Below are 16,878 nucleotides of genomic sequence, written 5' to 3' on the forward strand. Positions count from 1 at the left end.
TTTGCCTTTTTCTCATCCAGTCGTTACTTGGATCGATTCCAAAAAGATGCAAACGGTACAACAAAGTTGTTTATTGCAGTAGAACACTGAGTATCACAGATAGGGAATTATTATCATCATCATCTTACATATTCCCACGTACACATCATACAGTATGAGTATGGAAAGCCATCAAGGTGGGAGACATTACATTACAGTGGACATAATTTAGAAAGGTTAAAAAAGGTTATTAAAATCCCTAACGACAATTTTCATCACCACTGCGATATCAAGGTTCAAGTTATTGAAATTGAAGGGTTATAGGATACATTTCACTGATAAAATAAAGTGCTCTAGATTCCATTTTGGTGTTGACATCACATTGCTTGTAAACAATAAAAATCAAAATTCGAATCTACACTTAGATCTACAAAATAGATAAATCAAAATGTGAAGGACACATCAACATAGACAGACATCAACATAAAAAACTTGTATAAAATATTTTCTTTCAAAGAAATTTCACATGTTCAACTTCAAACGCGCGCGCACACACACACACACACACACACACACACACACACACAGGCACTCACTCGTATCAGAGATGTGTGTTAGCGATGACTACTGCGTTAGGTTCTGGTGGGCTGAACGTTTGCATCCCGTGATGATGACTGCGTTCAGAGTATCGTTCACCACGATGGACATCCAGGTAGGGATGCCAGTCCTTGGACGGAGAGCACAAACACTTCACACGCTGCGGAAAGAAGAGGACACACGTCACACAGGAGAACTCACTCCCAGCTCACATCAAAGCTTCAACATGTTTGAAGACCGAACTTTTATTTGTTACAGAGTATTTCTACATTGTGGCATCACTTAAGTAAAAAAATAAAATTGTACTTCTCCCATCACTGACAGCAGACAGACAGACACACACACACACACACACACACACACACACACACACACACACACACACACCTTCCACAGGCTGCCCTCTGCTTTAATCAGTTTACACACAGCGATGACAGGGATCCAGAGGATGCAGAACAGAGCCATGCACCAGCCCAGAGCCAGGCCCCAGGTCGGGAACTCCACGTCTCCATAGGTAGGAGCAACGAACGGCGACAGAGACCAGATCAGGATCACCTGATGAGCACAGAACAATAAAGGCCATGATGGCACTAGTGTTCGTTTACACCACTAGGGGTCTTCAAGGTTTTTCAGGCCAAGGACCCCTTAGCTGAGGGACAGGGTTTGAGACTGTACTCACTAAGATGATGCCGGGCGTGATGACAAACCAGCAAGCTCTCCACCACAGCCAGAACCAGAAGCTCTTCTTCCCAATCATCATTTCTATGTCTTCAATCAAACGGTTGCCACCTGGACAGCATATTAAAAGACACACAAATATGCACACACACACACACACACACACACACACACACACACACAATATATGATACAATAAACAAACAGAGTGCAACATGGACAGCATCTCCACATCTGTTCACATTTACAGTACCATATATGTAGAAGAAGCCGATGATCTCCAAGAAACCAGCGATTAGCAGAACCCAGCTAGCAACAAAGGTGTCCATGAGAGTCACCCAGTATATTCCTGCCTGTCTCACACACACACACACACACACACGCACACACACAGTAAACAGCACATACAGTGCTGGTTGGTATTGGGTAAAATATGAGGTGACATGAAGTGGCACTTAGGAAGCTGACTTACCCTAGTGACGCACGGCAGGCCGAGGAAGAAGAGAACGGCACAGGTTACCAAAGTTATTAGGGGCCGCCTAGATTTGAAGAATTCCGGGTTCCAGTCTACCAGGCAGGTGCTGATCGTCTCTAATGACAGGAAGGAATTCATAATGACCCTGCGGCACTAAGACAATAACATCTTCAAGTAGAAACAATCGTAGGTTTTCTGCAAATTGGAATAGGCAGAAGGGAGGCATTTAAAAAACTTGAATGTAGTGGATATTCAGTCAGAAACCTCCGTGATCAACGTGAATGATTATATCTGTTTAGGATGAGGTTATAGGCACTGTTCGTATGGTTAACCTCTTTCAATGTAGCGTTCCTATTTTGGGTGTGTTATTATATGCTAGGTAAAAATACCCCCCCCTCCTCCCCCATAAAAAAGGGGGGAAAATTTCAATTAAAAAAAGTTCAACAATTTCAAAAACTGTGAGCATAACTGATCTACAAGCTGACAATGCGTCACCACACACATGTGAGCATGCAGATCAGCTATTTTCACTATTAGTCATACGATACATTTAATTTAATTCAATTTTTTATAGGGCTTAATTGTCTTTGCGGTTAGGCATGGGTTTAGCGTGGTTTAAGGATCAATGCCGTCTGATGGCTGAATATCCACTGGCAGTTATCATCTGCAAAACAAATCTGAAACTCACCAATCCCGGCAAACTGGGAGTCCAGACCAAGAGTTACCAGCATGAAGAAGAAGAGAAAGGACCATAGGGGAGACACGGGCAACTTCACCAAAGCTTCTGGATATGCAATGAATGCCAGACCAAATCCTGCACACAAAAACAGGTAACAAGGTCAAACAGAACTGGGAGTGCAATGGTTCATCAAACTAATTGAATACACCACGGTGGATCGATTTTCCAAAATACCACAAATAGGTGATGCGACATATTATGAGCTTGTAGATCACTTATTTGTATGTGTTATATGTATATATGCTTCCTGTTTATTCGATTAATCGAAAAAATTATTGATCACAAAGAAAATAATCAATACGTTTTTTTTTGCATCCAGAGTGTTCTCTCTCACCTGCTTTGGCGACCTCAGAAACTTTCTTCCCGGAGACGTGAGCCATGTGGCCCAAAATGGAAAAGATGGCGAAGCCAGCAAACACACTGGTTCCTTTGGAGCAGATGAAACAAAAACATTCAGGGGATTATATCGTCGCTGTCCTGCCTTGTATGTCCAAAACTGTTACTGTTCAGAAAATGGCAAAAACACAGCTTAACTTAGCTTAAATGAGCTCGGCCCTGGCCTCCCTAGGTTGGCAGAGGGAAGGTAGTGCCCAGGATTACATAGACAATTGGCACTGGGTGTAAAAAATAGGGTAACAAAATCGTGGGATAAAAAAAAATAAAAAAAAACACAGCTTAACACCAGAAATACCCCCCCCATTGTTTACTGTACATATACGTTCATTGCTACTAGTGTTGATTATGTCTTGTTTATTATTGTATGTCTTTAAATGTCTTAATGCATTGAATACACAGGACCAGAATGGAAACAAGCCTCATAAGGCTTTTTGTGTTATCCTTTTAACAATCATTGTAAACTGTACGTACCTCTGTACAAATTACACACTGAATAATGAAGTATTCAATCAATCAAAAAGCCTCAGTGTATTGGGGGTATTCCACATTCTGCCCATATTGCTACTGTACATGTCATGCTCTTTATTTAATACTGCGTAGTAGCCTACTTACCACAGTGAGTTTATTTATACCGTGTATATTACTTACCACAGTTAGTGAGTTTATTTATACTGCGTATATTACTTACCACAGTGAGTTTATTTATACCGTGTATATTACTTACCACAGTTAGTGAGTTTATTTATACTGCGTATAGTACTTACCACAGTGAGTTTATTTATACCGTGTATATTACTTACCACAGTTAGTGAGTTTATTTATACTGCGTATAGTACTTACCACAGTTAGTGAATTATTTTATACCGTGTATATTACTTACCACAGTTAGTGAGTTTATTTATACTGCGTATAGTACTAACCACAGTTAGTGAATTTATTTATACCGTATATATTACTTACCACAGTTAGTGAGTGTGACAACGATAGTGTCCTGGAACACGTTGTTATGGAACTTATTGTAGGAGGACAGGGCGGTGACTCCACCCCACGCAACAGACAGAGAATAGAAGATCTGAGTTGCTGCATCTTTCCAGACCTAAAATTACAGAGCAAATTGAAGACATTAAGGACAGTATAGCCAATATTACATATAGGAAATAGGTGAACTGAATCATGACAGATGAACTGATAGATGAATTGCAGACTGATTGCACTGGGTTTAGTTACAGTATAAAGTACTTATTTATTGTATTTGTCTTTTTAAAGAGTATTGTAGGATATATGTTCTTCCTGTCTTGTCTGTATTTTCTATCGTTTTAAATGCTGACCCTGGGAGCTGAGCTCCAAGAGTTCCTATGCTGTCATGCAAATGGCAAATAAAGTCTATTCTATTTTAAATGAGTTTTAAACACAAAACCTCTGCTCTCTACGTTACCTCTGCTTCACGAAGTTTAGTCATATTGGACTGAGAACCAATGTAGTACTCAATCCCATCTATGGCGCCCTCTAGTGTCACACCTCTGACCAGCAGGATGAGCAGCACTACATAAGGGAATATGGCTGTGAAGTACACCACCTGGTGGGGAAGGGAAGCACAACACATACACACTGGATACAATGGAGATGGACATAGGTTTCAAACTCACTTTGAAGAATCTGTGGTCTATTGCCTGGCAAAACTAACTGCCACACAATATTGACCTACTGTAGATTTAAAAAAATATATATTATTTTAACCTTTTTAAATATTAGTGTTGATATTATTGTTGATATGTAGTATTAAGTATAAATATTTGTGTACTTTCTTTCCATTGACATAAAGTCATAAAGACATAAAGCCTATAGTTATAGGCTAACCATAGGCATAGGCTATCATTGGAGGTTAACACTGAAACCAGTGTTCATAATATCTGTGGTGTGAAAGAAAGAAAGATAGAAAGAAAGAAAGACACTAAACGTCCTTAACAGCAGGTGAAGGAACTCTAGTACTTCAGCAGTCAGCACATGGTTATTATACCATTGTCTGCATTTGTACTCATATTCTACACCTCAAACTGGAACTGGAAAATCATGAGTTTGCCTACAGAACTATAATGTCTAGGGTCCTTGCCTGATTTCAAAAGCATCTCAGAGAGAAAGTGGTCCAATTAACTTTCAAAGTCAATTTGTGGGGCGATTGAATTGTGTTTCAAACCGTCGACATGTTGGTAGTTACCAAAAATGTTATACACATGAATTGGGGCACTGGGGCAGGATAAGTTACAACATCAAAAGGATAAAGTCCACACAACAGCATGCTGCTCCAGTACTTTTACCATGGTAAAAAAAAAGAAAGAAACAGGCCTACAAATAACATTTCTAACACATGTTTGGTGGCCGACGAAGACTAAAGGTCCTTACACACCGGGGCGATTTTTTTCATGCGAATAATACGTTTTTTTTTTAAACCTTACAAAGTCAATGCAAGCTTCCACACCAGTTTCGCGGAGCGAAAAAAGCGTCTTTTAATTATTCGGAACGAGTCCGAATTTTGCGTATATTCGCATATTCGCCGGTGTGTAACCACCTTTAGGGCCCTATCTCGCCAAACAATCCATGACAACCTGTCTCATTTAATCAACCTGTCTAATTTGAAGTTCGACACGTCTCAAATATGTGCTCATAAATAACTGTGAATCAAATAAACTTCCAAGAAGTGACTACAGTACCTCTAAACCACGGGTTCCCAAACTTTTGGAACCGCACTTGGAATTGTAGGCATTACATTTAGTTTGACTCGGTTCCACAGATAACTATTGTGAAAATAGCCGATCTACCAGCTCACATTGTGAGCTTGTAGATCGGCTTATTATACTATTTTGAAATGTTTTTCAAAGTATAAAAAAAACGCCTAAGAAGTTTAGGCATAAGGCACCACGGGTTAGAGAAAGCAGATGTACTGTATTATGTACTTTGCCTGATGACTTGATGCCTTTGAAGAGGGCAGCTGCAATCAGGATCCAGCCCAGCAGCAGACACAGGGCCAGGTGCCAGACTATCGGCCCGGTGTCATCAAGACCGCTGGATCGTTGCAGTGCCACGCGACTGGGGAGAGAGAGAGAGGCGGACTGTTACCTCAAAGTTCCATTTAACTCTAGGCGTGTGCAAATGTACCCATAAGGGTCCATTTGGTTACATTTGTACGCTCTCAGAGTTACAAATGGATACATTAATGCTGCGTTCACGCTGGCAGATACAAAATATACAAAGATAAACAGCTACACACAGCATATCTGTCGCTTTGTATCTGAAGTTGAAACCAGTTCAACTTATTTGTAGCTTTGCAGGTGCTTTTGTAGCAGCTACAAACGTAGGACGTATCTTTGCATCTTCCTGTCGCTGGCTTCCATTGAAAATGAATGGTAGAATGTATCTTTGTAGCTGCCAGTGTGAATGCAGCACAGTTACCAGTGGTGTAAAGCAACTAAGTACATTTACTCAAGTACTCTACTTAAGTACAATTTTCAGTACTTTTACTTAAACTCCACTACATCTCAGAGGTAGATATACTTTTACTCCCCTACAATTATTTGAAAACTTTAGTTACTAGTTACTTTGTAGATTTCGATTATTATTACAAAACATGCATTAACCACTTCAACCCTATACTTTGGCCATTTGAAAATAGCCAATCTACAAGCTCACAACGCATCGTTGCGAGCTTGTAGATCTTTTTTTTTTTTTTTTTGTAATACATTTTTATCCTGCGATTTTTGTAACCCATTTTTTTTCACCCGGTGCCAATTTCCTAAGTGATCCTGGGCGCTACACCAGCCCTACACCAGCGCTACACCAGTCCCCCACAGCCTGGGGAGGCCAGGGCCGAGCTCATGCTTCCTTCAGTGCATGAGAGCCAACTGACCTTCTTGTCACCTGACAGGGGGGAGTTTCCCTGGTAGGACGTAGCGTGTGGAAGGAACACGTTATTCCAACCAGTTCCCTTCCCCTCCATCAGGCGCCCCGGCTGTCATGGGGGAGGCGGTATAGTGACCAGGATTACTTCATGTTTTTGTGAGGGTATTAACTACCCTAGGAGACACGGGGAGAACATGCAAACTCCACACAGAGTAGGCCCTTTCGCCAACCCCACCTAGGGTATGGGCGCTGATGACGCGGAGGAGAAGACACGCCCCCAGCGCCCACAGCGTCCCCGGCGGGAATCGAACCCAGGACCTTCTTGCTGTGAGGCGACAGCGCTACCGACTGCGCCACCGTGCCCCCGTAGATCTATTTTTAAAAGATTTGTATACATGAAACTTGTGAAATGGGACTGCATAATGAGTACTTTTACTTTCGGTATATTTTGATGCCAATACTGTACTTTTGTACTCTTACTCAAGTATATTTTGAACACCTGACTTTTACGTGTAACAGAGTGTTTCTACATGGCAGTATTGAAGTAAAAAAAATAAATGGTACTTTTCCCACCACTGACAGTTACTCTGTGCATGTATGTACTCTTGCAAGCGTTATTTTCTGTATGCGTTTCTCTTACTCCCAGTATTGCTCGCTGGGGCTCTGAGCTGAAACGGTGAAAATGTTCTCCGCTGGACATGTGCTGTTATCCAGAGTCTGGTTGGTCAGTGGCAGACCAGTTAGGTTGGTCACTGGCAGACCAGTTAGATTGCACACCGCTAGAAAGAAAAGGGACCAATAGCAAAAGTTACATAAAATGATGATCAAGTGTGTACAAATGTAGCATTTTGTCAAAAGCCGTCTTATTGCATAGGTTTGTATGATTTTAAAATGTTCTTGTGAAGCCCTTATTTTTGCAGAATATATTGGGACAGTGCTAGAAGCATCGTAAAACTGAAATCACATTGGTTGGCTATTCAAAAATAGCTCATAGCGCATCACTTCGTGCCGCGCTAGCTTGTAGATCTGCTATTATCGAAAAATCTAGAAAATATGTGACAAATCTTTGAATATATATATATTTTTAACTAAAATCTTTGCTTCTGGGGGTCCCTGGAACTAAATATTTTTCAGATGGGGGTCCGTGGCCAAATGCATATAATTTTGGGGCTCCTTGACATGAAAAAGTTTGATTGATAAAGCATCCCACTGATAAAGCAACATAGGTTTTTCAGAAAACTGTTAGGATTTAGAAGACATTTGTAGAATCGGCCTCAGGTCTTAATGGGTTAAAATGATAAAGAGTGGACTCTAACCTATAGGGACGGTACCGCAGGAAGCGTCAGCCCACTCAAAGCACTCGCTCCACGGAAGAGTGGACTGGAATGAAACAAACATGTAGTACAGGCTGTAGGCGATGATCACGTTGTAATAAATGGACACTATGGTGGACACCAGCACCATGGCAACGCCAACACCTGGAGCAGAGAAGGAAAAAAAGAGATAGGAGTCTATTATGAGTACACATACATAGAAAACGTGCACAGAATATCTAAGATTCAAGAGATTTATTGTCACAAGGACGTGCTCCATAATACACAATAAAATAAAAACAATACATAAATGACAATACTAAACTCAGTAACAGCTCTAAAGTCATTTCTAAAATAAGGTTAAAGACAGTTTAAAAACCCAGATCAGCATACAAGGCCATAATACCACATAATTGTTTCTTATTTAGCAGTCTTATAGCCTGGGGGTGGAAACTCCTTCAGTCTGCTTGTGCTGGCTTTGAGGCTCCGAATCGATACCTCTTACTGTACCTGATTACAGTTTGAACAGATGGTTATGCCACACTGAGATGGAAAGTAATCTCAAAGATAATTGTACATCATTCAATACATCGTTTAGAGGTAGTCACCTCTTGAAGTTTACTTGAAGTCTACTCTAAGACTGAATCAGGTTAAGTAAATCCTGGCTAAGATTTAAAAAAAAAGGATGGCAAACACAGGAGTGGCCTCTGACATTTACTGAGTGAGCAGACTTAAGACTTACTTAGAAAACTTTCACGTCTTCTAATTTGTGAAGACGTGAAGCCAATCTGATATATCGGGCATATATTTGGGCATTGCTGAAATCATAGTGGCATCATAGTAATGATTAAAAGCAGAACCCCCAGGAGTACAAATGAGAGTAATCAACCAAATATCCAATTCTCATCCATCGCTACACTAAGGGCCTACCAGAGCAACCATCTAGAGAATACCTGACTACATCACCTTCCCTCACAAACTCACTGAACATCAGAAATTGTGTTCTGATCCAACACCCTGGATTTCACCTGACGTCATCTAGGACTACTCCCTCTTTTCCTCAGTGGTGGTGCAGGTGTTAGGAAATGTTACGCTGGGCCGTGCATCAGAGTGGAGAACAACGTTATCCCTTCTCCCTTCATGCTGCTGTGGGTGTGGGCCAAAAGGTGTACGCCTTTGGAGGATACAAGCGTATCCTCCAAAGGCTTACACCATCAGATCAGATGGGTGTGGACATCTTCAACACAGTGTCTTTACGATGGATTCAGTTGCCTCCAGTGACAGCTAGAGGAGGAGAACGTCCCTCTGAGGTTCCAAACGAGCATCAATACCACACAGCTGTGTTGATAGAACATATCATCTACATCTGGGGGGGATGTAGGTTCGACAGTATGAGGTCAAGCAACGAGCTTTTTGCATTTGATGTCAGCACCCACAGATGGTTCAAGCCTAATGTTTCTGGGACTGTGCCCGAGGCGAGGGCACTCGGCCTGTGTCTTGGGGAAGGCTATGTATATCTTTGGAGGATGCGGGACCAGATGCACTAATAATGACATCTACAAGTTGGACACCACCACAATGGCCTGGTCTTTAATTAACACCAGAGGCACGCCAGCACCTGCTTCAATATATCACTCTGCCACAATCATGGGGACAAAGATGTTTGTATTCGGGGGGAATGCGTCCACCCAATGCATGTCGGAGTACTACAACCGCATCAAAGTGTTTGACACGGAGACCAGCTGTTGGCTGAGCACGCCTTCTGCACAGCTTTCTCCAGAAGGGCGCGTGCATCATTCGGCCTTTGCCTACAATGGAGAGCTGTACATAGTAGGCGGCCTCAAGTTTGTCAATAACATAATATTCAAAGATCTGTGGAAGTTCAATCCAGAGACTTTCTCCTGGAAAACGGTTGAGGCCAAGGGGAATGGCCCATGTTCGATGTCAAGGTTATGCTGTTGCATGGTGGGAGATCATAGCATCTTCTTTGGAGGAGACGGGACCGTTGAGCTGTACATCTTAGACTTAAGTCCTAGTCTAAAATGTTATGTAAGCTAGGAGTTATTCAGTACGGCCTGGAACAGTGGGATATCCCACATGGCATCAGGTGGGAACTGGCAGCCATGAGAACCAACAGCAGAGACTGAAAAAAATAACGTAGCTCACCTCACCCGCAGCCCTTTAGCCTGCCGTCTGAGAGGGCTTAGTGTGCCGTCAAAAATGTCGAAGAAACAGAACGAAACCAACCCCGCCCCCTCAAGAACAATAGATACGGCTGCTGCTGACACACAGCCAATGACAACAGAGTCCATTCAGTGAAGAGACCGTCAACCATAGGAATGCAAATGTATGTCTTATTTGTCCTCATGGTTATGCATTGCATTTTACACCGTGTGGCGCTGGTTGGTTTTACCAAAAGACCTGTCAGCTGTGTTGGATGATGCGGTAAGCATCGTTAACTTTATAAAAGCACGACCATTGAAAAGCGGGCTGTTCGCCACCCTGTGCGAGGAAATGGGGGCGGAACATAAAACGTTGCTGTTGCACACAGAGGTGCGGTGGCTCTCCAGAGGGAAAGTTGTGTCGCGGGTATATGAACTGAGGGGGGAACTAAAGTGCTCCTCGGAGCACAGGTCTCCGCCAGGTTAGGTAGGTTATTGTGGCCTCCTGGTGGCGCTATAATAGGCCAATGTGAAAAGGGTGGCATTTCTTCCTTTGCCTAATGGGAATTTGAGGCATTTTGTTCAAAACGGACCAATCCTGCACATTTTGGAAGCCAACCTTAGCCAATGAGGATGGAATATGGACAATCGGACAGATCCGTGTTGATCACATGACTATAGAGATACTGTGTACCAATTTGCATGACGTTTGGATAAAATCTGTAGGAGTAAAAGGGTTTTGCACAAATCGGCCTCCTGGTGGCGCTATAACAGGCCCATGTGAAAAATTTGGGGCAGAGGTTCTGAATTGGCGTCCAGGGAGTGTGCGTGCACAGTTTCACAGCGACCGGGCCAACGGTGCCTGAGATTAGCTGTTCACAGACAGATGGACGGACGGACACACGGACACACAAACGGACGGACAGGGGGTAAAACATACTCTCTCGCCATGCCTTTCGGCTTGGCGGAGACAATTACAAAGCTTTCTGTCTGCTGAGCAATCCAAATATGCAGAACTGTTTGCAGATGAGTACTGGTGTGCAAGACTAGCAGTTTACTCTTAAAACCCAACAACAGAACAGTTTTGTACCACAGCGCCTGCTGTCTGATTGTTTTCACCAGAACAATGTGTGCACGGCGGCACGCTCACCTTGGAGTATCGGCACTGCGCTCCACACATTGATGGGGCCTTGACTGCAGAACTGTCCAATGGCGCTCTCCAGGAAAAACAGAGGAATTCCAGCCACCACCAACATCACAACATAGGGGATGAGAAAGGCACCTGGTCACAGGGAACGTGAAAAAGTTTTGGGGTAATAATGGATTTGGAGCAGAAAAGAAAAAGCACCTCATGGAGACTTGAATTCATGGATATTTTTTAGTTTTTGACGCATTCCTAAGCCAATAATTTGATGACCGGCTGCGGTTCCGGTATAGGAGACACAAAGAGTCTCCTTTGTGTCTCCTACCGGAACCGCTGCCTCCCTGCCCACTGGTCATCAAATTATTGGCTTAAGAATGAGACAAAAACAAAAAAATATCTGTGAATTCAAGTCTCCATGGGGTGACTAATCGATAGAAAAAAGTCTTTTAGTTTTTTGGGTGAACTATCCCTTTAATGTGGCCAGTTTGAGAAGCAGCTTGGAAAGTGAACACAATGGTTCTCAAAGTAGGGACCCCAGGGGACCTTGAGGGCGTTTCAGGGGGTCCCCGGTAAAATGAGGGACAGTTTAAGGTTTTTTGTTTTAGTCTACAAACTAACGATGTGTCACATTATGAGCTTGTAGATCTGCCATTTTTGAAAAAAATATTTTCAAATGGGTGTCCAATTACATATCAATTTGGGTAATGTTTTATAATGTTTGAGAACCACTGCGTTAGATCAGTGGTTCTCAAAGTGGGGTCAGGGGGACACCAGGGGTCCATGAGGGGGGTCCCCAGCTAAATTGTTGATAGTCAGGATCAAATGGACCTTTGCAGATCTGCAACTCTGAGAGTGTCCAAATGGAACAGGTCCATTTGGTTCCATTTTGTACACTTTCAGAGTTATGGGGATCTGTGGCCTAATCGTGCACATCAAACATGGGGGTCCTTGAAGTTAGCATGCTTGAGAAGCACTGCGTCTGTCAGATCATTTTACTCACCCCCGCCATTCTTGTAGGCCAGGTAGGGGAAGCGCCACACGTTGCCAAGGCCAACAGCATAGCCGATCATGGAGAGAATGTACTCCCTTTTGTTGGTCCAGTTTTCACGCTGGTCCTGTTTATCGTCATCTTTATCGTCGAAGTGGGCGTCCTGAGGGAACGTGAAGAGAGTCGCACACTCTTTTGACTCCTTTTTCTCTATTTTTCTTAGTTTAAGCTTCATGATGCTTCTTCAAGATCAACAGTAACAGTAGCACACACACACAGCACAGGCACTAGAATGCTGAGCAGGCCACAGCCCAGTAACACACCTGATGGTGATCAAAGTAAGATTGACCCTTTTGTCAAGTCCCGCCCATGGTTGTGCCCCTCTTCGCACCCATTGGTTGCTGTTTCTTGGTTGGACAAAAATCCTTCCACCACCAATGAAATAATGGGGTTTTCAGTTGCTTCGTATTAATACTCAGTGTATTCAATTCTTATTTTAAACTTGGTCTCGGTAAAATGGAACGTCTCAGGTGCAGTATAGTGACTGGGCATAAATTATGTTTTAAATGTTTTAGCAAATTCCACATAAACAACCATAAGGCGGAACCAGGGTAGAACAAGGCAGAAAGAGCCTGCTGGTTAGTCAGTCAGGGACCAATCAGAAGGCTGTCAGAGGTCTTCAGCTGAGTCAAACAGTGACAAGAACTACAGCCAATCAAATCACTTCAAACTGCAGGTGAGTGTGGTGCATGTGATGACATTGTTTTGGCATGGTGCACGTGTATGAAAAGGCACCGGACGGATGGAGGGAAAGGCTAAAGATGCTGGTTGTTAATTATGCCTTGTGTCAATCATTTTTATACCAGACTGTGAAATGGAACTGACCATATTTAAAGACATGTAAAATGGGATGTTATAACGCCACCATGAGGCCGATTGCTTAGTGGTGGCAGCACATACTCTACAAGACATTTTGTGGTCTGTGCCAGGGGTGTCCAAACTTTTTTCAAAGGGGGCCATATTTGAAAGTATGAAAACATCTACTCTACCTTTGGATCATAACACAGTCACAGTTGTAATGCATCATCATTATTTAACTACAGTGCAATATCAAAAGTATTTTGTTGACAGTGTAGCCAAATGTAAGTCACTCATCAGTGCTGTGAACAAAACAAAAACATTTCAGCCTTTTATCACGTGCATGCACTGCATTGCTATTATATTTACAGTGAAATGGCAAGTGCAGCCAAATGTAACCGGGTGCAAAAGGAAATCTACAAAGGTTTAAATAAATAAACACAAATAGCCATTCTTTCATATCTTGAGAATGAAACAACATAAGGAACAAGCAGTTATTCTACTGAGAATAGCCCAGCCCATCTTCCCAGCTTAATTAAAAAATACCCAGACACTTCAATGTATGAATTTCACTAACTATACTATGGCCTGCATATAAAATCTGCCGTGCCACTTTGGACATGTCTGGACTGTGTAGTAGTTTGTGAGATTAGCCATGGCCACACTAACACGTGTGTGTGTGTGTGTGTGTGTGTGTGTGTGTGTGTGTGTGTGTGAGTGTGTGTGTGTGTGTGTGTGTGTGTGTGTGTGTGTGTGTGTGTGTGTGTGTGTGTGTGTGTGTGTGTGTGTGTGTGTGTGTGTGTGTGTGTGTGTGTGTGTGTGTGTGTAATCTTTGTATGTGTGCGTGTGCGCGCGTACGTGCATGTGGGTGTGTGCGTGCGCGTGTGTACGCACACACACACACCCACATGCACGTACGCGCGCACACGCACACATGTATGTCTCCTTGGCCTGGCACTGCTGGCAGAGATAACAAAATGAAAAGAACGGAAGAACCATTATGTCTCATACCACAGACTTAAAATACTTTTAGGCTAAAGCCGAAATCTGTAAGTTTTATGTACTATACCGAGATGTGGGCCCCCCCAACCTTCTGCCACTCATCTGAACAGTGTTGGAAGAAGCACTAAAATGTTTTACTTAAGTAAAAGTATCAATACCACAAGGTAGACATACCGTGTAACAAATAAAGGATAAAGGTCTGCTATTAAAAATTTACGTGTTGGCATCAAAATATACTAAAGTACTAAAAGTAAAAGTACTCGTTAGGCAGAATGTCCCATTTCACAAGTTTTCAAAATGTATACAAACCTTTTGAAAATAGCAGATCCACAAGCTCACAACGCGATGCATTGTAGATCAGCTATTTTCAAACAGCCAAAGTATATAAAGTGTTGAAGTGGTTAATGTATATTTTGTAATAAAAAGAGTAAAAGTACAATATTTGGTTCCTCTGAGATGTAGTGGAGTAGAAGTAAAAGTATTGAAAAAATTTTAGTACTCCATTACAGTAAAAAATACCTCAACATTGTACTTAAGTACAGTACTTGAGTACTTATTTACTTTACACCACTGCATCCGAAATCCCCACTTATCCAAGAGAGGCTGCGGTAGCCTACTGTAATACTACTTGTCCACCAGTAGGTGTCCTACTCGAGTCGACATCAGGGTCTAAATGTCTCAATGGAAGAGTAGGGAAACCATCTCCAACCACTGCAGATGTTAACATAATTATTTCCCCATAAACATAGGTTTAAAAAAAAAATGTATTCATTAATATAAGTTTCAGATTGCAACTTTAAGAGACTTGCATTTAGCATATAAATAAAAAAATATATACATTATATGTAATAAATTATAGTTCTGACCAATGCAGCAAAGATTGGTAGGCAGGTAATACAATGTTCTACAAAAGTTAATATCCATTGCGAAACATTTATTATTTGTCTAATTTAAGAACGCACATAATGATCTGGGCTCTCACGTGGTCAGTTACATTATAGGGTTTAGCTCTTCAGTGCGTTCAGCAACCTAACTTCACTCATTTCTGGTGATAGGCTTGGACCTTTTACAGGGGCCAGTTCCGAATTGGAGCCACCTGTAAGTGCTCTTAGAGCGGTTTTGAAGGAGATTAAGGATTCACACTTTTTTATGACTGCGGGTAGGGCAATCCACATTTTGGTGGCATAGCAGTAGAACGAATTTAACCCCTTGTTTGAGCCAAATATGGGTTGAACGTGATTTGTACATAGGTGTCTTTGTGGTGTAGTGTATCTTATATACCAGGCCCATTGCAAGTTGCTGTACTCTGTCCTCCACCCTGAGCCATCCCACCCTAGCAAAGTGAGCAGGGGTTAGATGAGTTGTAGGTGTGAGGCCAAGCAGTAACATGACCAGTTTGTTTTGGACGTCTGGACTGGAGCCTTGTTTTTAAGGCCTTTGTGGTGCTATGGTACCAAGAGGTGTATGCATAAGTGACATTGGATAGTGCTCCTGCCAGAGTCCTACTGACCAGTGAGGAGATCCTGTACAAAGATCTAAATTACTTTAGTTGCCAATGTTTCACTGGAAAGATTTGCCTCTAAAATACAACGCAGGTAGGTCATTTCCTCTTTTCTTTTTTTCTTTTGGACCCAAAGAGAATGGATTCAGTTTTACCCAGGTGTAATGATAGTTTGTTATCAGCGAGCCAGGTGCAGCTTTTACAGAGTTCCAAGATGGATTTATAATTCCCATTCCCACTTTAATCTTTCTTACATACAATAGTTTAAATGTGTGAGTGCAAAACACGCATGCTGTTGAACACAGACGCAGATCATCTGAATTTTAACTTGCATAGAGGCATTCACAGACTATTTGCTATTAATGCGTACAAATGTTGACTTTTTTCCTGTTTGTTTAGTTATTATTATGCAGGTATACAATTTTTATATTTTATATTTTATATATTTTAATACAAACTTTATTGCACAGTACAGAACTTGAAAAAGTAGGCTACCATAACTTGGTTGCTGCAGCCATATAATTATGATCAATCAATTAGTAGCCTATCAATAGTTTTGATTGTTAATATCAATTGGCAACAGTATCGACTTAAGACATTAATAGGTGTTTCTCTTACCTGCTCAGCAACGGCAGGATTCCTGATAATAAGGTCCGTGAAATTCCTCCAGCTGTATTTCTTCATTTTGTTGTGAGAGCATCAAGTTGCTCAGGTAGGTCTATTTAAAGTCTCGCCCTGCAGGGGACAAATGAATGACTGTCTCGTTTCAGGCCAACCCCCCTGGCTGCTCCACATTTAGATCAACTTGTAATAATGGGTGTGTGTGTACAGGTCCGTGAGATTTGGAAGGCAGTCACAGCCAATTGGAATGGAATCTGCTAAACCTGACTACGTACGTACACCTTGATCACATGACTCCAAAGATAATTATGTGCCGATCTGTGGGAGTAGTTGCAAAAAGTGAGTTTTGAATAAAACGTATCGTCTGTCCATTTTGTTTCATCTATCTCATCTGCTTGCATCAATGTAGGGATGGGTCCAAACTAAGAGAAAGTGATCTGTGTGTGTGTGTGTGTGTGTGTGTGTGTGTGTGTGTGTGTGTGTGTGTGTGTGTGTGTGTGTGTGTGTGTGTGCGTACGTGCGTGCGTGCGT

General features: G+C 42.1%; 1 protein-coding gene across 1 annotated transcript; it reads right to left on the reverse strand.

Annotated features, from left to right (window-relative positions):
- Positions 1-64: 64 nt before the first annotated feature.
- Positions 65-16,453, reverse strand: LOC308081383 (sodium- and chloride-dependent neutral and basic amino acid transporter B(0+)-like). The gene is made up of 15 exons (XM_080423169.1): positions 16,345-16,453; positions 12,378-12,528; positions 11,384-11,515; positions 8,075-8,236; positions 7,399-7,537; positions 5,816-5,948; positions 4,300-4,440; positions 3,825-3,960; positions 2,803-2,895; positions 2,418-2,543; positions 1,727-1,845; positions 1,508-1,607; positions 1,256-1,365; positions 964-1,131; positions 65-736 (listed from the first exon to the last, which is right to left on the reverse strand). Exons 1-15 carry the CDS (start codon positions 16,408-16,410, stop codon positions 581-583), a joined length of 1,932 nt encoding a protein of 643 aa, XP_080279295.1. The 5' UTR covers positions 16,411-16,453; the 3' UTR covers positions 65-580.
- Between the last annotated feature and the right edge of the window lie 425 nt (positions 16,454-16,878).

Source organism: Gymnoscopelus braueri, assembly GCF_963280865.1.
Source record: "Gymnoscopelus braueri genome assembly, chromosome: 3".
In the NCBI taxonomy this organism is placed as follows: Eukaryota; Metazoa; Chordata; class Actinopteri; order Myctophiformes; family Myctophidae; genus Gymnoscopelus; species Gymnoscopelus braueri.